Source organism: Erythrolamprus reginae, chromosome 4 (assembly GCF_031021105.1).
Source record: "Erythrolamprus reginae isolate rEryReg1 chromosome 4, rEryReg1.hap1, whole genome shotgun sequence".
Lineage (NCBI taxonomy): Eukaryota > Metazoa > Chordata > Lepidosauria > Squamata > Dipsadidae > Erythrolamprus > Erythrolamprus reginae.
The window spans coordinates 101,478,626-101,500,252 of record NC_091953.1 but is presented as its reverse complement, the minus strand read 5'-3'; the positions used below and the strand labels follow the sequence as shown (position 1 = coordinate 101,500,252).

Below are 21,627 nucleotides of genomic sequence, written 5' to 3'. Positions count from 1 at the left end.
TTATAAAGCACAAGCCTTTTTCTCTGTTCCCGTTGTTTCCTATTGCTGAAATGCTTGAAACATGAAATACTTAAATAACTTTGAGATTTGTTCTTCTGAAATGCAGACAATTCAAAATGTTTTTTACAGAATATTTGGATAAGATACAGTGGTACCTCTACTTACGAACTTAATTCGTTCTGTGACCAGGTTCTTAAGTAGAAAAATTTGTAAGAAGAAGCAATTTTTCCCATAGGAATCAATGTAAAAGCAAATAATACGTGTGATTGGGGAAACTACAGGGAGGGTGGGGGCCTTGTTTTCTCCCAGGAGATTCTTAAGAGAGGCCCCACAGAGGCTTCTCCCTGCCTTTTCCTGCCCTGTTTCCTCCCAGGAGATTCCTAGAGAAGCCCCACGGAGGCTTCTCGCTGCCTTTTCTGGTTACAGTTTCGGAGGCTCCCGTTTGTAAGTGGAAACTGGTTCTTGAGAACAGGCAAAAAAATCTTGAACAACCAGTTCTTATCTAGAAAAATTCATAAGTAGAGGCGTACTTAGATAGAGGTACCAATGTACTTTGTTTTGACATAACAAAATATATTTTGTGTTTCACGCAAAGAAGACATTATCACTAAAACATAGCTGTGGAATAATTTTTAAAAAGCACAGTTTCTGCAGAATGTAATTTGTCTGAGATTTCATATTCTAGGCATTGTACTGTATCGAGAAGGTGAACAGGATGTTAGTTAGTGATTAAGACACCAGGCTAGGAACCAGGAGACAGGCATCTGTAGTCCACCTTAGGAATGAAAGCCATCTGTCACTTTGAGTCGGTCCTTCTTTCTCAGCCTCTCACAACAGGCTCTTGCAATAAACCAAGTCATCATTTCCTCTTACAACAATCGATCAATACTTGGTTGATCTGGAAAAAAAAGTAGATGCAGAAAAATGCTAGGAAGAAAAAAAACAACCCTCAAGGTGAATCCTCAGATTCTGAGCATAGTATATGGTCCGTTTCCGTTTTATGTATGGTTTGTCTGAGATGTATGACTGTTTTTTATATTAAGGGGTTTTAAATTGTTTTTAACTATTGGATTTGGACTGTTTTCTTGTTGTGAGCCGCTCTGAATCTTCGGAGAGGGGCGGCATACAAATCTAAATAATAATAATAATAATAATAATAATAATAATAATAATAATAATAATAATAATAATTTGTCAGAACTATATACCATACTACTGCTCCCTTCTGCTTTTCATGGGGATAATAAGTGCTGAAAAATACATGCGTGAATGTGCATATTTTTATGACTGTTAAGTAATACTACTTTAAAGTGGTGGTACTGTTAACTAAAACTGGAAATTATTCTGCAACAAATTTAGCCAGATACATATTTCATCTTGTAACTAAAATTTAAAGAATGTCTATCCCCATTCAATCTTTCTGTTCTTAAACTGTTAGATACTACAGGTCAAGAAAAGGCAGTGTAGAATCCCCTATGTTTATTGTAGCTCAGCAGAGTAGTAGGCTTCTTGGGAGTGTTGGATCTCAGTATTTCACAGAATAAATGTGCGTGTGTTCCTCACACCACTTTTTCAGAACCTAATATAATAAGATTGGCCTTGACTGCTAGTTCCAAGGTGTTCATGTGTGAGGGAGTGACGCTGTGATTGGTGACTGTGCTGGGGAAAATTAGCTACAGCCAGGCAGAAACACTGCCCACACCCCCACTTCTCTCATGCTTTCATACATTCACTTCACTCACCAAGTATCCAAGCCAGTGTTACATCTGCCGGCGATAATTGAGACACACCCTGATGTTTTCAAATACTTGCCAGCTTCAACCCACTTAGGTCCTAAGTTTACGAAAACAGATGGCAAGATAGGGTACATAAGGGTTTGGGAGGAAAGGAGACTATAAATAACATATTGTACAAACTAGAGACAGGAAAACGAAGGCGACATTTGGAGATTGGCAGCTATTCCAGTTCCCAGGACCACAAACTATGGTGAGCTTCATATTCCAGTGGGAGTCCTGATTTGAGCTTTGCCAGGAGCTTGGTAGCAACCAGAAAAGGAGCAATTGCACTGAAACAGCATCCCAGCCCCAATTAGTATTGCCCCCACCTCCTTGCCTTCCGTAAGAACCTGAGAACCCAGCTGTGCCACCCGGCTTGGGGTCACTAGACCCTCGCCTCTGGCCAACGAGTGTAATGTATGCTTTTGTTGAATGTGAATGAATGATTGATTTTAATGTTCCGGGGTTTTTAGAATAGTTAGTTATATTAATTGGATTTTAGATACAGTGATACCTCGTCTTATGAACCCCTCTTCATATGAACTTTTTGTGATATGAACCCAGTGTTTAACATTTTTTTTTGCCTCTTCTTCCGAATTATTTTCACCTTACGAACCCGAGCCGCCGCCGCTGGGATGCCCCACCTCCAGACTTCCGTTGCCAGCCGAAGCTCTGGGATTTCCCTGAGCCTCCCCTCAGAGCTTTAAGCTGATTGGCAGGAAGGTCAGAGGGACACTCTCACTGTAAACACTTGATTGGTTTGTAAAAATATGTTCTAAGGCACCAGAATAGAAGCTTTAGTTCCTAACACTATGGGAAATTTGTCTTTTCCCATGGTCTTAGGCGACCCCTGTGAAACCCCAGGTTGAGAACCACTGGCCTATAGCTTTCTATGTGTTCCTTGTATTGCCTATACAAAACACAGATAGGCTGAAATAAAGAAGCTGAATGCATAGTTTCTTCCGTTCTCCAGCTACAACAGCAGAATATAGAGTTGTGTGTCCTTTAGGTTCTCTCTCTTTTTCAGGATAAGGTTACTTGGGTCCTTAGATTATCTTCCCATGCCATCATTTTGTATGGGATTTTCTGTTTTTTATCCTTGTGTTACTGCAGAATTTTGAATCATTGATCAGCTTACTAAGATTACATTCTCAAACATTTGTTGCAGCTTGTCTTTACAGTATGCCCTCCTTCTGGAAAGTTATTCTTCTAGCAATTACTGACTTCTATGAACACACTGCATAAGGGGAATAGCTTTTGAGAGCTTAAGAATATTGATTTTGCTTCCCCCAGATGGATGTGATTACAATGCCTGCTATTGCTTTCTTACAAAATGTTTTAAGTGTTTTATAGTCTCGATGTTTATTTCCTTGAAGTTGCTATTAGTAAAAGAGTCTCTTGCTGTTTTACATTTGCAATAAAATAACACTACAATCTCAGAATAATGCATAGAGTATCCTAGCTATAGATTTTAAAAACAGAATAACAGAGTTGGAATGGACGTTGTAGATCATCTAGTGTAGTGATGGCAAACCTATCGCACCCCGGGGCAGTGTCAGCACGTCTCCCGCATGCGTGGCAGAGACCTGAAAATCAGCTGGTCAGCGGGAGGTACGGGCGAATGTGCAATGGAGCTGACCTAGGGCAATGGCTCACATGACTGTAGAGATGGTTCCATGTGCCACCTGTGGCACATATGCCATAGGTTCACGTTCACGACCCTATACCATTTTTGACAAGTAGTTGTCCAGTCTCTTGAAAGCTTCCAGTGATGAAGCCTCACAACTTTTGAAGGCAAGCTATTCCACTGGTTGATTGTAAAGAGTTGAATAAACCATAGTTCATTTTAAATATTATATGTATTTTTTTTAAAATGCTATGAGAAAATCGTTTCTGCAGTTATTTCAGTATATGACTTTTAATTGCAAAAAATAAGGAAAATTAAAGCTTAAATATTTTTTGGGCTAGATGTGTGTTAGGTCAGTCTTGATCATGAAACGCATGTAGCTTTTAAAAGAATTTGCATGCCTGTTAAAGAGGTAGGACAGTTATGCTTTTATGCAGTTGCGAGCCCCCTGGAACTATACTATTTCTCAAAAAAATAAAGGGAACACTTAAAAAAACAGAATATAATTTCAAGTAAATCAAACTTCTGTGAAATCAAACAGTCCACTTAGGAAGTAACACTGATTGACAGTCAATTTCACACGCTGTTGTGCAAAAGGAATACCGTATTTTTCGCTCCATAAGACGCAGTTTTTTTCCTCCCAAAGTAGGATGAAAAATCAGCCTCGTCTTATGGAGCGAAGATGCAGGCAGGGAGGGGGGGGAGGCTGCGAATTTGGAAGCGCCATCCCGCCGGCTGGCTGGCTAGCTGCTGCCTGGCCCACCGTTCCCCGTAAGCTACGCCCGTGAGCAGGCGTGCACCCCCAAATACACCCGAGCGCCCTTTTCCACGGGCGCGTGCTCCCCATCCCCCTGCCAGCCCGCGGGGAGGTGGGCGGGGGCGGGGAGGTGTGGCAATAGGAGTAAACGGAGCCGTGGCCGCCCCTGCCTCCCCACGGTGCCTCCGGCCAAATGCGCCCCTGGCTTCTCCACGCTGCCCTATTGCCCGCCCGAACCGCCTCCTCTGCCACCTCCTGCGTTTGGGCGCGATCTGCCTCCTCTCCTCTGCTGCCTCCTCCTGCCTTGGGGCGCAATCTGCCCCCTCTCCAACGTCGCTGCCTTCTGCCTTGGGGCGCGATTCGCCCCCTCTCCTCCTCCGCCGCCGCCTTCTGCCTTGGGGCGCGATTCGCCCCCTCTCCTCCTCCGCCGCCCCCTGCCTTGGGTGAGCAATCCGGGAGTCCGGGACAGGGTGGCTTTACGCCATGAAGAGAAAACGGCCGACTTTTCCCTGCTGCCGTAGCCGTTTCCTCTTCATGGCGCAAAGCCACACAGTCCCGGACTCCGGGATTGCTCGCCCAAGGCAGGAAGCGGCGGAGGAGGAGAGGGGGCGGATCGCGCCCCAAGGCAGAAGGCGGCGGCGGCGGAGGAGAGGGGGCGAATCGCGCCCCAAGGCAGAAGGCAGCCATCTGCCCAGACAGAAAGGAAACAAGAGAGAGAAAGTGAGAAGAAGAGAGAGAAAGAGGGGGAGAGAGAGAGAAAGAGAGAGGGGGAGAGAGAGAAAGAGAGGGAGAGGGAGAAAGAGAGTGGGAGAGGGGGGAGAGATAGCAAGAGAGGGAGAGAGAGAAAGAGAGAGGGAGAGGGGGGAGAGATAGCAAGAGAGAGAGAGAAAGAGAGAGGGAAAGGGGGAGAGAGGGGGGAGAGAAAGAGAGAGGGAGGGAGAGAGAGGAGATAAAGAAAGAGGAGAGAGAGAAAGGAAGAGAAAGAGGGATAGAAAGAGAGAGAGAGTGAGAGATGCTCAGTGAGCCTTTCTTTGAAGTTGCCTTTCTTTCTTTCTTTCTTTCTTTCTTTCCTTCTTTCTTTTTCTCTCTTGCTCTCTTGCTCTTTCATTCTTTTTTCTTTCTCTTGCTTTCTTTCTCTCCTTCCTTCCCTCATTCCATTTCTTTCATTCCCCCTCTCTATTTTTATTTCTCTTTCATTTTCTTTCTTTCTCTCTTTCTTGCTTTCTTTCTTGCTCTTTTTCTTTCTCTCTTTTACCTTCCCTTCCTCTATTTCTTCTTTTCTTTCTCCTTCCTACCTTCTTCCCTCCCTCCCTTCAGTCCTTCCTCTCTTACTCTCCCCTTTCATAAGTTTCCTTGCTTCCTTCCTCTGTTCCTGTCCCTTCCCCCTTTCTTTCTTTCTTTCTTTCCTTCCTTCCTTCCTTCCTTCCTTTCCTCCCTCCATTTCTTGCTTTCCTTTTCCTTCCTCCCTTCCTCCCTTCTTCCCTCCCTCACTCCCTTCTTTCACTCCTTCCTCTCTTCCTCTCCCCTTTTTGGCTCAAAATATTTTTTTTCTATTTTCCTCCTCTAAAATCTAGGTGCGTCTTATCAGCAGGTGCGTCTTATAGAGCGAAAAATACGGTAGTTGTTGAGAATATTTCATTAATTCAGATCTAGGATGTGTTATTTGAGTGTTCCCTTTATTTTTTTGAGCAGTATAGTTGGGATAGTGAGATGGAAGGCATATAAATTTGATAAATAAATAAAAATTCTGCTTGTCAATATTATTAGACTGGAGGTAAAAACAGGACTTGGAGATCATTTTATTTAATCTCCTGCAGAAATCAGTTCTATCATAGCTTTTCGGCATGGAGATCTTGCCAAAGATCTTTTAGGTCTTCCCAATGATGCATTGATCATGACTGCCGTTAAATCTATCCATCTTGCTGCTTGTCATCATCTTCTGTTCCCCCCCCCCCCTTTCTTTCCCAGCATTATTAATTTCTGCAGAGAACTGGGGTTTTGTGCAGTGCAGGAAAGTAATAAAATTTGAGTCTGGTAATTTGCGCCTCGAATGAGAATTCTGGGTTGATTTATCCAAGAAAATTCAGAGCCCATCTTTCATTTCCATAGTATATCACAGGAAAAGCCATTACTTTATTTCTTTAAAAAAGTTATATTTGTTGACAGGAGCCACTGATATCCCAATACAATAGCTGATATGGCAATAGTTTTGCTAAAGTTTTTGTTATCTTACTATATATTTCTGAAGTCTGAACATATTCTTTCCAAAAAGAAACAAGCACTACTGAGGAAAAAGGACTATTTTCTGTCCATAGTCGGAAACCTGACTTCTTGTTGTGGTTATTTCCATTAGCAATGGGAATTAATTAATTAATATTTTTTAATCCGGGTGAAAATAACTGGGCTTCAAGTTGTGTAAGTATTAGTTGGAGGTAAAATTAAGAGGGAAAAGGCTTTGGAGAAATTTTTGTTAAAAGCCTATTTAAAAAGTGTTTTTCAGGTGTTTTTCCCCGCCCCTGTCCTCTAAAATCTGAACCCTTTAAATAGTTTTGATTTCCAGAACTTTTAGCAAGCATTGTCAAAAAGGGCATGGAATCCTGGTGGCTGTAATTGAATGCATCTAAAGACCATTGAGTGGGAAAGGATTGCTGGAAAAATTGTGATGAGAATAACCAGTGCCTAACTCTTTCAAACTGAGCATAACCCTCAGGATCAAACAAGTGGGTGAGCAATAGTTATGGTTCAACTTCTCTAACATTTGGTTCTAATTTGTGTGAACTGTACTATTACAGGGTTAGTTTGACCCCACTTTTGGATTGATGTAGAGCTGAAATCCTTCCAGAGAATTAAGGGAAGACTTAGTAACACCATTAAGGTTCAATTAAGTATGTCCATTTGTTGATCCTAATTTTTTGGGATGGTTTTATTGGTATGCCAGTCTGTTTACTTTATCCATGAAACTTAATGTGGCTTCCTGAAAATTAACTCTTCTCCAAGATCATCTAAAGATTTTTTAAAAATAACATTTATGGCAGCCCTCCACAAAATTGACCTTGGCCTTCATATAACTTGTAGTGTTTTTGATCTGACTTACCCTAAAGTTGGGTGCACTGTGTTTTCAACCATCAGGGTAAATATTTCAGATAGTAAAATATCAGATTAATTTTGATTCAGTAAGCAGACTAAGAACAATTGCCATATTGTCCACTGTAGTTAATGATAAAATGTAGCTAATGCATTTACAAGTAGACTTCTAGATAGCCTGTTAATAGTGAGTTGGGTGGCTTTGAAGTATTTTGGCTGTAATAATAAAGTTGGCTTTTGTTTATGGAACCTTGAAGGTTTTGTACTAAATATCAGCTTGATCAAAGTAACATTGCCACTGCATTTATTTAAACTTTGTACCCATGTATTCTATCAAACAATGCACAAACATTTTGCCAAAATAGATATGCTGTGAGTAGAACAAATATGTTTGAAATAGAACACTCTATTTTAATCACTATATGCAACCTTCCATCCCATTAGCAGTTATATTTTGGATATTTTTATGCCTTGTATGTTAACTTCTTGTAATATATTCCATGCTTATTGAACTTTTATTGTTTCTAAACAAATACATGACTGCATAACTTTATCTTAAAATAAATTGTGTGAGTTTGATCAGCTATCCTTAATCTTTTAATTTTTTTTTACTTCCATATACAGCTTCGTATCCAGACTCATAATTCTCTATTAGTGTGCATCTTAGAGATGCATACATGAACTGGTAATGAAACATTAATCAACATAATATTAGGCAAAAAATGCATTGCCCTATCTCTTTTTATCAACTTTTGTTTGAAATTTTCTGTCTGTTAGATACAGGGGAGGACAAATGTGGATACAGTGATCCCTCGACTTTCGCGATCTCGATCTTTGCGAAACGCTATATCGCGATTTTTCCACCCGATGACGTCACTCCCTTCCTTTCTCATCTTTCTTTCTCTCTCTCTTTCTCTATCTTGCTTCTTCCTCTCTCACACTCTCTTCCTCCCTCTCTCATCTCTTTCTTTCCTTCTCTCTCTTTCTCTATCTCTCCCCCTCTTGCTCTCGAGCGGCGGGCGGCACCCAGGGAAGGTTCCTTCGGCCGCCCAGCAGCTGATCTGCTCGGCAGCGCAGTAGCAGCGAGGAGCCGAAGATGGGGTTTCCCCTTTGCGTGGGCAACGGGGAAACCCCATCTTCGGCTCCTCACTGCTACTGCGGACAAGTGGCGGGCGGAAAAGCGGCGGGCAGGCGGGCAGGCAGGCAGCTCCTCAGCTGCTGGGCGGCGGAAGGAACCTTCCCTGGGTCTTCCCAGGTGCGGAAGTAAAAACACCATCTGCGCATGCGCGGCCATGGAAAAAGGGGCGCGCATGCGCAGATGGTGTTTTTACTTCCGCACCACTACATCCCGAAAAATCGATTATCGCGAGGGGTCTTGGAACGGAACCCTCGCGATAATAGAGGGATCACTGTACTTCTCTTTTTGTTGTATTCTTGAGTCAATAGGTTATTAGGATTTTCATCTGCCTGCTTATTTTTAACCAAGAAAAAAAATGAAATATTGCATTCCTTAGAATTCAGCCACTTGTTACTCTTTTTCAAGCAAGAATAAAAAATGAATTCAGTATATTCTACATATTTTCATTTTTCCTTCCTCCATTTATTCCATTAATTCAAATTTTCTGGATTATTCTATCTCTTTCTTCCATCTTGCAGAAAGTTTTGTATATATTCAAGAGAATAGTTGGAAAACCCTGATAGTTTCACTAGGTTTGGGTGAGGATCTCGGAGTACAGAGGGAGATTCAAGGATATTGGCATTACAATTCATTACTCTTCAGGAATAAATTTCTTGTTCCTGTCAAACACCTGGGCAAAGCTTACTTCGAAACAAGATAAAAATTATTCCACCCCAAATATGCTGTAATTACAAATAAATTAATAAAAACCTTGTGTTCTGTCGAGCTCTCTGGTAGAATCCTCCCAAAAATGCTCAGATACAATTTCAGACACACACGTTTGAAAATTCAAAACAATGTTCTTTATACCGAAAATGCAAATAAACAGAGCACTCTTTTTGTATAGCAAAGAGCACTTGTCTCCAAACAAATTGGTAATTTGTACAAGTCCCTTTTCAGTTCTGTGATACTTAGCTTGCAGCTATGAGGCAATTCACAGTCCTTCTTCTTTCACAAAGTGAAACACACTTTGCTCTGGGTTAGTTTCAAAACGGGGAAAAATCAGCACACAAAGATCAAAGTAAGCAAAGCAGTCATGAAACACAATGATCAGATAATCCTCCACAATGGCCAAACCCACAGGCTGCTATTTATAGCAGCCTCACTAATTACCACAGCCCCACCCACCCACAGGTGGCCTCATTTTCTTTGATAATAATCTCTCAGTTGTTGTTGCCTCTGCATCGCGCTCCTCATGCGTGGCTGTATCATTAACTCTTGTTCTGAATCCAAGGAGGAGCTAGATAATTGATCTCCTTCTGAGCTGTCTGCCACACTCTCCTCCTCCCTGTCACTCATGTCTTCTTGGTCAGAGGAGCCTTCATCAGCAGATTCCACGGGGGGGGGGCAAAACAGGCAGGAGCTGGGCCAGAGCTAACCACAACACCGTGTGATTCTCTAATCATAAAAATGGTAACAAGCTCTAGTGCAGAAAGTCATATGTATATATATATTCCTTATCCCATGACAAGCATTTTGAATAAAACCCGTTTTTTTTCCCTTTTGCCAATTTAAATGTTTTTTTAGGTGGAAATAGATAATGTCTTTCCCCTGCCTCCTCCTCTCCTCTCCTCCCCTTCCCTCCCCTCTCCTTACCTTCTTTAATTCTGGAAGAGATATCTTAGATGCTTATAATAGCCTTACTTGCAAGGTAGTAAAAGTAAAGTAAGCCTTAAAGTAAAGTGATTAGTGTAAAAGCAACCATTTGTTTGATTTGGAAGGCCATTCTACAAGCTTGATCAACAGAATGGATAGAATGGATAGTTAGTTCACTTAAATCTAGAAATAGCTGATGGGCCTCCAACAAGCTTTTTGACACCTTTAGGATAAAGTGATGCAGAGTCCTGTTTCAAAAGCACACTGGATGCTTTTGGATTTGTTTTTTTTCAGTGGGTTTAAAAGTCTATGTGGCAAGGACTTCTTGAGCTGTCATAAATTCTAAATAGAAAATTATGTCAACAATCTATTTGTTTCAGAAAATGTGCTTGGTCCTGGGAAAATCTTTATTCGTATGGATGCATTATTCTTTATAGCAAGTAATCTATTTAAACTGGGTTTTATGTATATGGTGAACAGTTCAAAGCACTGAACTTGCATTATGGATTTATAGATATCCTAAAGCAGCATATGAACGTTGAATTGGCTTTATGTAAAAGTTTAGGTGGGGGAAAGTGAGTGGGAGATGTCTAATATATTAAAGACACTCTAGTATAGTGGACTGTGGATGTGATACAATTCAACATCAGTCGGGAAATTATAGGAGCTGAAGCTGTTATATCTCCAGGCCATTGAATTGGAGAAGGCTACTTTAACATTTTTTTAGCATTCCAAGTAATTTTGGATACTTTTAATTTAAAAAGACTGTAATTTTCTGAAAACTGCTTTTCTGCAATTTTCTGCAGAAACTATTTTCTGCCTTTTTAAAGGAGTCATGCTTTTAAGGCTTGTAGCCTTCTTGTGTTTGAAAGATTTCACAACCACCATTTCCAGAATAACATTCATAATTTAATCAAGATGCAGATGAAGTTGTTTTAAGATGACCATCTTAAAATAATTATTTAGATATTGATGGCCCATTAATTGTCATGCACTTCCATTCTCTAAGGCTACTTATTTTGCCATTTTATTGAGGCTTGATGAAAGCAACCATATGTGTCTATCTGAAGATAAATCAATGGGGCTATGTTGGAATGAAACATTAGCTAGAAAGTTATAGATCAATTTTTCTCCCTTTGTCATGAGATGCGATGAAACATAGTAGTCTGGATTTACAAGGTGGAGTGCATCCCAGAAGAATAAGAGGCTACCCCGTGATGGCGAACCCATTGCATGCGTGCCACAGGTGGCAACCCAGAGCCTTCTCTGCAGGCACGCCAGCAATTTGCCCAGCCCAACTCTACTGTGCATGCAGGCATACCTCCCGCCAGCCAGCTGGTCTTCAGGTCTCTACTGCGCATGTGTAGGATGTATATGGGGGACATGCACGCACATGCATGGGGGGACATGCACGCATATGCATGGGGGATATGCGCAGGGGCGCACACATTGCATTTGGGAGGAGCGTGTGCATACCCCCACCCATGTTTGTGCCTGGAAGGCCTCCTGCACCAAACAGGAAGCCAAAACAGGGCTCCGCACATGCCCCCCCCTCCGTACCCCATTTTGGGCTTGAAAAGCCTCCTGCACTAATGCTTGCATTGCATTTGGGGGTGTGCACATGCATGTACACTTTTGGCATTTGGCACCAAAAAGGTTCACCAACACTGGGCTATTCCATTCAGATACTTTTGTGTGAGAAAGACAGCCCAGTGGTGGGTTGCTAGTGGTTCGACCTGGGATGGCAACATTTGCTGCTTACCGCTTTGGGAACGGGAGCACACAGGTGCTTTGCATGCACCGTTTCTGCGCATGCACAGAGCATTTTTGATGACGTCCAGGCGGGTGGGTCAAACCAGTAGCAACCCACCACTGGACTGTTTTCATCCTCTTTTTCTTACACAAAATATCTGAATAGAATAGCCCAGTGATGGCAAACCTTTTTGGTGCCAAAATGCTCTGCCCACCCGCCTGGACATCATCAAAAATGCTCTGTGCATGCACAGAAGCGGTGCATGCACAGCACCAGTGCGCTCCTGTTCCCGCACCAGTAGCAAATGTAAGTAGAACCCACTACTGAGACAGCCCCTCCCTAGTGGTTCTCAGAGTATATACTTTATGTACAGAGTATAAGGTTTCAGTTTGGCAAGTTTCTGTCTATAAGAACAATTTAAAAAATCTACTTGAAAGAATCACAACATGCCTTTCTTGATTTGGGGGTCTGAAATAAGCTATAGCAAAGGTGTCAAACTCATGGTCCGCGGGCTAGATGTATCATGCGCTGGCCATGCCCACGCCCAGTTTAATGAAGGAGAAAAGCCATGATACATCACGTGATGATGCAGTGATAATGCACGTTTGGCTTTCGGAGCTATAGCATTGAATGGAGAACAAATATTACATCTGGAACAATAGCATAATGACTGGCAAGAGTGACTGGAAGTCAAAATTAAGGTCTACTTGTTATAATATTTTGCTATATAATACTTTTGTGTTGAAAACAACATGTTAACCCATCAATACATAATTGTGCTTTAGAATCTCAAGTAAATATTCATAGTTGAGAAACATATGCCCTTATAGAATATAATAACCCGTAACCTAGTTGTCGAAGCATGGAACTCATTACCGGACTCCATAGTGTCATCCCCAAACCCCCAACACTTTACCCTTAGATTATCTACGGTTGACCTATCCAGATTCCTAAGAGGTCAGTAAGGGGCGAGTACAAGTGCACTAGAGTGCCTTCCGTCCCCTGTCCTATTGCTCTCCTATATCTGTTAAACCTTTCTTCTATTCCTATATCTCTTCTATTCTTTCATTGATATGTTCTATTACTATATCTTCTTTTCTATTATCTCTTAAATATATTTCACTATGAGTATCTCCTCTATAACCGTCATCATGTATTTTACTATGTGTATATAGATATATACCCACTAAAACCCTCATTGTGTATTGGACAAAATAAATTAAATAAATAAATAAATAGAATTTTATTGGCCAAGTGTGATTGGACACACAAGGAATTTGCCTTGGTGCATATGCTATCAGCGTATATAAAACAAAAAGATACATTTGTCAAGAATAGAAACAGAAACATAGAAGTCTGACAGCAGAACAAGACCTCATGGTCCATCTAGTCTGCCCTTATACTATTTTCTGTATTTTATCTTAGGATGGATATATGTTTATCCCAGGCATGTTTAAATTCAGTTACTGTGGATTTATCTACCACGTCTGCTGGAAGTTTGTTCCAAGGATCTACTACTCTTTCAGTAAAATAATATTTTCTCATGTTGCTTTTGATCTTTCCCCCAACTAACTTCAGATTGTGTCCCCTTGTTCTTGTGTTCACTTTCCTATTAAAAACACTTCCCTCCTGGACCTTATTTAACCCTTTAATATATTTAAATGTTTCGATCATGTCCCCCCTTTTCCTTCTGTCCTCCAGACTATACAGATTGAGTTCATTAAGTCTTTCCTGATACGTTTTATGCTTAAGACCTTCCACCATTCTTGTAGCCCGTCTTTGGACCCGTTCAATTTTGTCAATATCTTTTTGTAGGTGAGGTCTCCAGAACTGAACACAGTATTCCAAATGTGGTCTCACCAGCATTCTATATAGTGGGATCATAATCTCCCTCTTCCTGCTTGTTATACCTCTAGCTATGCAGCCAAGCATCCTACTTGCTTTCCCTACCGCCTGACTGCACTGTTCACCCATTTTGAGACTGTCAGAAATCACTACCCCTAAATCCTTTTCTTCTGAAGTATTTGCTAACACAGAACTGCCAATACAATACTCAGATTGAGGATTCCTTTTCCCCAAGTGCATTATTTTACATTTGGAAACATTAAACTGCAGTTTCCATTGCTTTGACCATTTATCTAGTAAAGCTAAATCATTTACCATATTACAGACGCCTCCAGGAATATCAACCCTATTGCACATTTTAGAGTCATTGGCAAATAGGCAAACCTTCCCTACCAAACCTTCCCCTGTGTCACTCTCAAACATATTAAAAAGAATAGGACCCAGAACAGACCCTTGTGGCACACCGCTTGTAACCTGACTCTGCTCAGAATACTCACCATTAACAATAACTCTCTGATGTCTACGCTTCAGCCAGCTGCAAATCCATTGAACTATCCATGAACATGTGGTACAACACTTAACGATTGTTATAGGGGTCAAATAAGCAATGAAGAAACAATCTTAATAATAATAATAATTAATATTAATATTATATTTCTAGTCTCCCCTTCCAGGGTCAAGATGAATTAAAATATACATAGTAGATTACTTTTCAGGAAACTGTTCCATTCCTGAAATAATAAATTGCATTACAAGCACATGTTACACACCTAGAATTATTATAGTGTCTTAAATTTATTATGAAATGATGCCATTATTTTTAAGCAATAATAATTAATAATAACAATTGTTTTCTTTTTTTCAGCTGTATGGGGAAACGTGCTCAACATGAGGTAATATTATAAACTTCTTTTCTACCTCTGTATAGCTATAACATAATTGTTCTTTCAAAGTAAAAGGAAAACTCTTCTCTCAACTTTGTTGCTTATTGCTCGAAAGGAAGATGGGAAAATGATCAGGTCACCTTTGATCACAAATTTATGGATGAACTGAATCATCAATGCATCAACATGCATCAACTTGCCCCTATAAAGGGGCTGAACCTTTCCATCAAATACAGGATGTGGTAGTTCACATTTCAAGCAGGGGAAATGTTCCATCTAGAATTCTACATTTGAAACAGGAAAAATATTCCATTCAGAATTATTTTGCTGGTCACATACTATATTTGCTTAATCTGAGAGATGTTGGTCTTTCAGAAAAGGAACAGTGAAGAAAAAAATGAAACAATTTTTTTTTACGGTGTATTAATTGGTCCCAACAAAATTAGTATTCTTGCTTCTTTTATTCTTCATTCTTTTCCAATTTTTCAACTATTAATTCCTCATATTTTTATAAACCTTCTCATCTCTTTCATTGCCCCAAACGATTACTGTATTCTCCCTTCTGTTTGAAAAAGGTGGCTAGAAAGAAAATGGAAAAGATATGCTATAACACACATCCCTTTTCCATAACAGTAAAGTTGTAACACAGTTCAAGAAATTTTGAATCCATAGTTAATGTTGGCAATTTGCTGTTTGCTATCATGAGACTAGAATATTTTAAGCATATTGTAAATGATAATATGTTAAAGCATTAAAAATATATATTGTACAATTTACCCTTACTGCCTATTTGCTTACTTTTTGTTTTTAAAAAACATGAAGCAGAATTCTTTGTAGCACTTCTGATTGTAAGGTAGAAACAAGCTGTTGTACAGGTATGAGGACATTCATTAACCCCTGCAAATCCTTAACAACTGATCTTTTTCAGGGTTTTATAGCTGTTCCTAAAATGCATTCTGAGGGATAAAAATCATTTGCTTTGCAATTTAAAGTATGGCACAATCCTGTGGAAGATAATATATACCCATTAATTAAGCATGAGATATAAATTTATTTTAGGAAAATAAATTTCCTAAATACCCTTCCATATCCTTTCTTTCTAGCTTGTACAGTATTCCAGCATTATCCTGTTAGCTCCATTCCAAGATACAGTGGTACCTCGTGATACGAACCCCTTGCCATACAAATAATCCGAGATACGAACCCAGGGTTCGGAAATTTTTTGCCTCTTCTTCCAAACTTTTTTCGTCTTACGAACCCACCGCCCGAACGCCGAACCCAGAAGTTCGGCAAAAGTTCGGGGTCGGCGTTCGAATTCAGGAGGACGCTGAGAAGCCCCGCCGCCCGACTGTCAGCTTTTCAAAAGAGCCGCGGAACTGTCGGGCCAGTCGGGAGGCTCAAACGGAGGTGGGGAATCCCAATAGGGAATTCCATGGGCGGAGCTTTGATGTCATGAATACGTCCTTCCTGGAGTCCACGTTTCGGCCGGCTAGGAAGGACGTTTGGTGTTCGGGAGAATGCCGAGAAGCCCCCCGGTTGTTTCAAAAGGCGACAGCCGGGCGGCGGGGCTTCTCGGCGGCCACCCGAACTTTTGCTGAACTTCCGGGTTCGGCATTGGGAGAACGCTGAGAAGCGCCCAGCTGTTTCAAAAGGTTTTTTGCGTTTTTTTTTCTTGCACGCATTAATTCATTTTATATTGTTTCCTATGGGAAACAATGTTTCGTCTTACGAACTTTTTGCCTTACGAACCTCCTCTGGGAACCAATTAAGTTCGTAAGACGAGGTATTACTGTATTTCTTTAGTACTTCTTGTATCTATCTATCTTGTACCTTCTGAGAGGCTTTTGCCAGAAATCTTCAAATGGCGCCATTTAACTGAGTCAGCCTTCACTGTGAAATACATTTCAGAGCAAATCTTTTGTAAGAAAACCTTTTAAGTGTTCCCATACAGAAAAGAAATGCAAAGCCATTAGAGAGAAAGAATAAATCAATTCATCTTGGTTTTTTTCCAGGCCCTAGTGTTTCTCAATGTCAATATTCTGGAATTATCCCTAAGTATATTTGAAAAAGTAGGTTCAGATGAAAAGCAGTGACAAACCAAAAGTGAAGGTTGTGACATTGAGTACTGTATTATCTGAAGTCTACTTCAGATTTAGTAATTGAACCCTGAAATTAGCCTTTTTATGTGACAGGGTCCATCTCATGAGTTGGTGCTATTTCTCAATTATCCTCAAATGTAGAGTCCTAGGAAGGGGGTGTTGTTCAAAAGTTTAAATAAAATAAATAAAAATGGCTCATGTGATTGAACGTATCTCCCAAGATTTTAAATATTTTTTATTTCTGTACTTGCCACTTTTAAAAATAGTATTTCTCTCCCTACTTTTGGAATTCAGTGGAACCCATCAAGGAACTAACTTACTTACTTACTTACTTACTTACTTACTTACTTACTTACTTACTTACTTACTTACTTACTTACTTACTTACTTTATTCATTCATTCATTCATTCATTCATTCAATTTTCATGCCGCCCTTCTCCTTAGACTCAGGGCGGCTTACAACATGTTAGCAATAGCACTTTTTTAACAGAGCTAGGCTATTGCTCCCACAATCCGGGTCCTCATTTTACCCACCTCAGAAGGATGGAAGGCTGAGTCAACCTTGAGCCGGTGATGAGATTTGAACCGCTGACCTTCAGATCTACAAGTCAGCTTCAGTGGCCTGCAGTACCACCCTGGCTCATATCCATAACTTTGCATCGTTGCCCCATTGCCACCCCTTTTCTGCCAAATACAGAGAATGGAGATGGTGGTTTATTTCATCAAAATCTGAAGGAAATAGATTTCTTGCCTTAAATGTTCCAAGTGAAGCATTTCTAAACATTTATCTTAAGACTTGCCTTTTCGGGCAGTTAGCTTTTTTCTTCTTGTTTACTTATTTTCACAAGAGGTCAAAAGATTGTGTTCGCTGCCAGGAACACTACGTAATGAAAAGCTATGTTTAGTACTGACTCTAACAATGCTATAAACATTTTTTTTAATGCTCAATGGATAATAAATAAATGGAAAAGCAACTTTTAACTCCCAGTAATGTTCTTATTATAACATAATTTGGCAGTGTTGTATAAATTCTGTAGGACAGTGTTTTTCAACCAGTGTGCCGCGAGACATGGTCAGGTGTGCCGCGAAGTTCAGCAAGAGAGAGAAAGAGAGAGAGAGAGAGAAAGACAGAGAGAGAAAGAAAGCAAGAGAGAGAGAAAGAAAGACAGAGAGAAAGAAAGCAAGAGAGAGAGAGAAAGAAAGAGAGAAAGAGAGAGAAAGAAAGCAAGAGAGAAAGAGAGAGAAAGAGAGGCAGGGAAGGAGGGAGAGATAGAAAGAGAGCAAAAAAGAGAGGAAGGAAGGGAGAAGGAAAGAGGGATGGACAGAGAGGGGAAGGAAGGAAGAGAGAGAAAGAGGGAGAGAAATACAGTGGTACCTCGAGATACGAGTTTAATTCGTTCCGGACCTGGGCTCTTAAGTCGAGCAGCTCTTATCTCGAACGACTTTTCCCCATAGGAATTAATGTAAATAATTTTAATTGGTTCCAGCCCTCAAAAAACTCACAAAGTTAGTCTAAATTATGCAGAAAGACATGTTTTTAATGAAGAAATGTACATGTACATATAAATGAATAATGAAGTTTCTTTCACTTAACTTGTAAACTTTCTTAAACTTTTAAATTTACATATGTTCAACTTCTCTGCCACCCAATCCTGTAGGACAGAGGTCCCCAACCCTTTTTGCACCAGGGACCGGCTTTAAGCGATCAAGAGAGGAATGGGTGAATGAATGGACGGAGGGTGGGAAGGAAGGAAGGAAAGAGGGAAGGGACAGGAACAGAGGAAGGAAGCAAGGAAACTTATGAAAGGGGAGAGTAAGAGAGGAATGAGTGAAGGGAGGGAGGGAGGGAAGAAGGTGGGAAGGAGAAAGAAAAGAAGAAATAGAGGAAGGGAAGGTAAAAGAGAGAAAGAAAAAGAGCAAGAAAGAAAGAAAGAAAGAAAGAAAGGGGGAAGGGACAGGAACAGAGGAAGGAAGCAAGGAAACTTATGAAAGGGGAGAGTAAGAGAGGAATGAGTGAAGGGAGGGAGGGAGGGAAGAAAGTGGGAAGGAGAAAGAAAAGAAGAAATAGAGGAAGGGAAGGTAAAAGAGAGAAAGAAAAAGAGCAAGAAAGAAAGCTGCAAGCACCCCCCGAGCCCCCCAGGCCGGCTGCAACCTTTTAAAACACGCGCGCCGCTTCGCAGCTGTCTCCTGAAGCCGAACGCGGAAGTTAGCGTTTGGCTTCAGGAGACAGCTCCTTGGCGCTTGTATCTCAAATTTGGGCTTGTAAGTAGAACAAAAATATCTCTCCCCTCCCAGCTCTTATCTCGAGTTGCTCTTAAGTAGAGCAGCTCTTATGTCGGGGTTCCACTGTACAGCAAAAGGGAGGAAGAGAGAGAGATAATTTTTTTGTCCCAAACTTTTTATCCTCCCCACTCCCCCCCCCACACGCAATGTGCCCCATGATTTTGTATATGTAAAAAATGTGCCGCAGCTCAAAAAAGGTTGAAAATCACTGATGTAGGATAAGAATTGCATGTCCGATTTATAATAGTGGTGACAAAACCTTTTGCAGGGGAGGTTTTGTGACCATATCCCTCAAAGGAAAAGCAGCCTCATTTGACTTGCTGGACCTCTTGATAGATGAAGGATTTATTTTTAATAGGACAATTGGAAGCTAACTAGCGCCACTTGGAATGTTTAAATGTGATACACTGAGGTGTTACAATTACCACATATAGCTTTTGAGGTTTTACCGCAAACCTTTCTATTTGCAGAATTTCAATTACATAAATAATTTTAAAGAAAGGTATTTGAACTTTATGTCATTAAACCAATTAATTGCACAGGATAATCTTCAGAATCTGAGCAGGAAACAGCTTCTATAAAAGTGTTCGACCAAAGACAGAAATTTTGTTTCAGGATATTGTCTTCTCTGTGTATTTCAATCATTTTCCTAGTCACAGGATAGCAAGGCAGAAAATCATTATTTTAGCAATAGCTGCTCCTAAAGGAGAAACTTTGAAAAGAGCATGTAAAGAAGCTCTTTGAATAATAGCTGACAGACTTATCAAAGGGAAGAATAGCTATTTCATAAGCAGTCTTCCAAAGTATACCCCTGAACTTTTTGGATATAGACAAAATGTATAATTGACAATAAATTAATAAATACTGTAAATATTTCTCACGTTATTGCTTCTTAATTAAACTTTATTCTGTTCTTTTTCCAATTAGCTCAGGGAATGATAAATATCCTTAATTTATCCTCACAGAAGTCCTAGGTCTATGTCAGGGTATCAAACTATTTCATTGATGGTTGCCCCAGGGTTGTTTTTGACTTCGGGAGGGGGGGCGTGTGGGCATAGCCAGAGTGTCATGGGAAGCTTGACCTCACTCATGTCAGAGGTAGTCTGAGCACTCTGACGGCAAAAACGGAGCTGGGAAGAGTAAAAAATGGAGCTTGGGAGGGCCGCACACAGCCCTCCCAATCTCCATTTTCGCTGGTAAAAACACCATGGGCTGGCCTTTCCTTGTTTTCAGGGTGGCCCTGTGAGCCATATCTAACCATCCCACAGGCCGGATCTAGCCTGCGAGCCTTGAGTTTGACACCGCTTGTCTAGGTTTTCGAAGAACTTCTCTTCCCTCACTGAGTTTCACGCTGCCTGAATTATGGTCTCCCTTGGTGTAATGTTTTACCTGCTAATCACATTAGCTCTCAGACTGAGATCTGAAAGTGTAAAGAAAGAAGAATTATCCTATTCCTGAAACTGTCAGTCTCTATGAATTTTCCATGGTCTTTTTGTATCACAGTGTTTAAGTAGACTACAGTAATACCTCTAGATACGAGCTGCTCCACATGCGAGTATTCCAAGTTGCGAGCCGAGACACGTGCAAAATTTCTGTTCGACACCCGAGCTCAAATTCGGGATATGAGCCGAGCTTCCACTAGGTGGCGCAAGAATTCCTTGCTTCCAGTTATCTCAGCGCGAAAAACAAAGTCTAAAGGCATTCGTTCGAGATGCGAGTTGATCGACATACGAGCTCGGGTCTGGAACGAATTAAACTCGTATGTCGAGGTACCACTGTATATGCTTAATTCTTTCTGCTTTCTGGGAATTTGGGCACCTATTTATACAGACCCTACCATTCTCACTAAAGCAGAGATGATATACAGGATGTTAATTGCAACCTGGATATATAAAACAAACAAAAATAGATATTCCTAACATTCCTAGGCGGTGCCTGTTGCCCCTTCAGATTTAAATAAATAAAATTTAAAATCTCCAAATAGGCTTAAATTTGACATATTCTCTAGCTCTTGATTTACTTGACATTTCAAGCTATTTGCTTATACCCAACACATTGTGTGAAATTGAGCAGTGACTCCAATGAGTGACTAAGGTTTGAGCCTTGGATTCAGATTCACATCCCTGTTTTCAATTTGTTTTTAGGGGCCAGATTAGGTGAGTTAAGTAGTCCCTGCAGTTTTCTTGGCAAAATTTCAAAACTGCCATGGAAATAGCCTTGAGTTACCAAAGGAATGGCCTCCAAAAAATAAATATTTGCTGACCTCTCAACTTTATCAGCATTCAGGCACAATGTTAATATATTCCATTAGCACTTCTGATTCAACTATTTATTCTTTTCCCACCCATTCACCTGGAAGAAGAAAAATAGAAATTATAGTGACATTTTATTTATGTTTGAACACAGACAACCTGTGGTCATTGTTAATAGTTGGTGTGGTCACAGGTGGCTTCTTTTTCAAAGAACATCAGAACAAAAACCTTAACATAAATTCATGACATTTATGATGTTTTATAACTTGACTATTTGGCTTGTCATGTTTAAAATGTTGCTTTCTTTCTTTGGCTTCTTATCTAGCAGGTTTATCCAAGATAATGGGGATCAAAAAGTAGAAAATAAAATTGAAGAGGTCAGTAGACTATGTTCTTTCTCTCTTTTTCTTTCCCTACTCCCTTTTAATATTTTGCTTTGCATTAATAAATCAATTATCAACTTTATTCTGTTAATACCTCCTCTTGAATTGAAG

The 21,627-nt window shown here is 40.4% G+C and overlaps 1 protein-coding gene across 2 annotated transcripts in view; it reads left to right on the top strand.

The window, feature by feature from the left end:
* The window catches only part of UXS1 (UDP-glucuronate decarboxylase 1), an 82,105-nt gene that overhangs the window by 14,341 nt on the left and 46,137 nt on the right, over positions 1 to 21,627 (top strand). Inside the window, exons 2-3 of one of the 2 annotated variants that reach the window (XM_070751078.1) lie at positions 14,480 to 14,507; positions 21,462 to 21,510. In XM_070751078.1, coding sequence (XP_070607179.1) covers positions 14,480 to 14,507; positions 21,462 to 21,510 — 77 coding nt within the window. Of the gene's footprint in view, positions 1 to 14,479; positions 14,508 to 21,458; positions 21,511 to 21,627 lie in introns of both variants that reach the window. The other variant, XM_070751077.1, reaches the window with a different exon arrangement.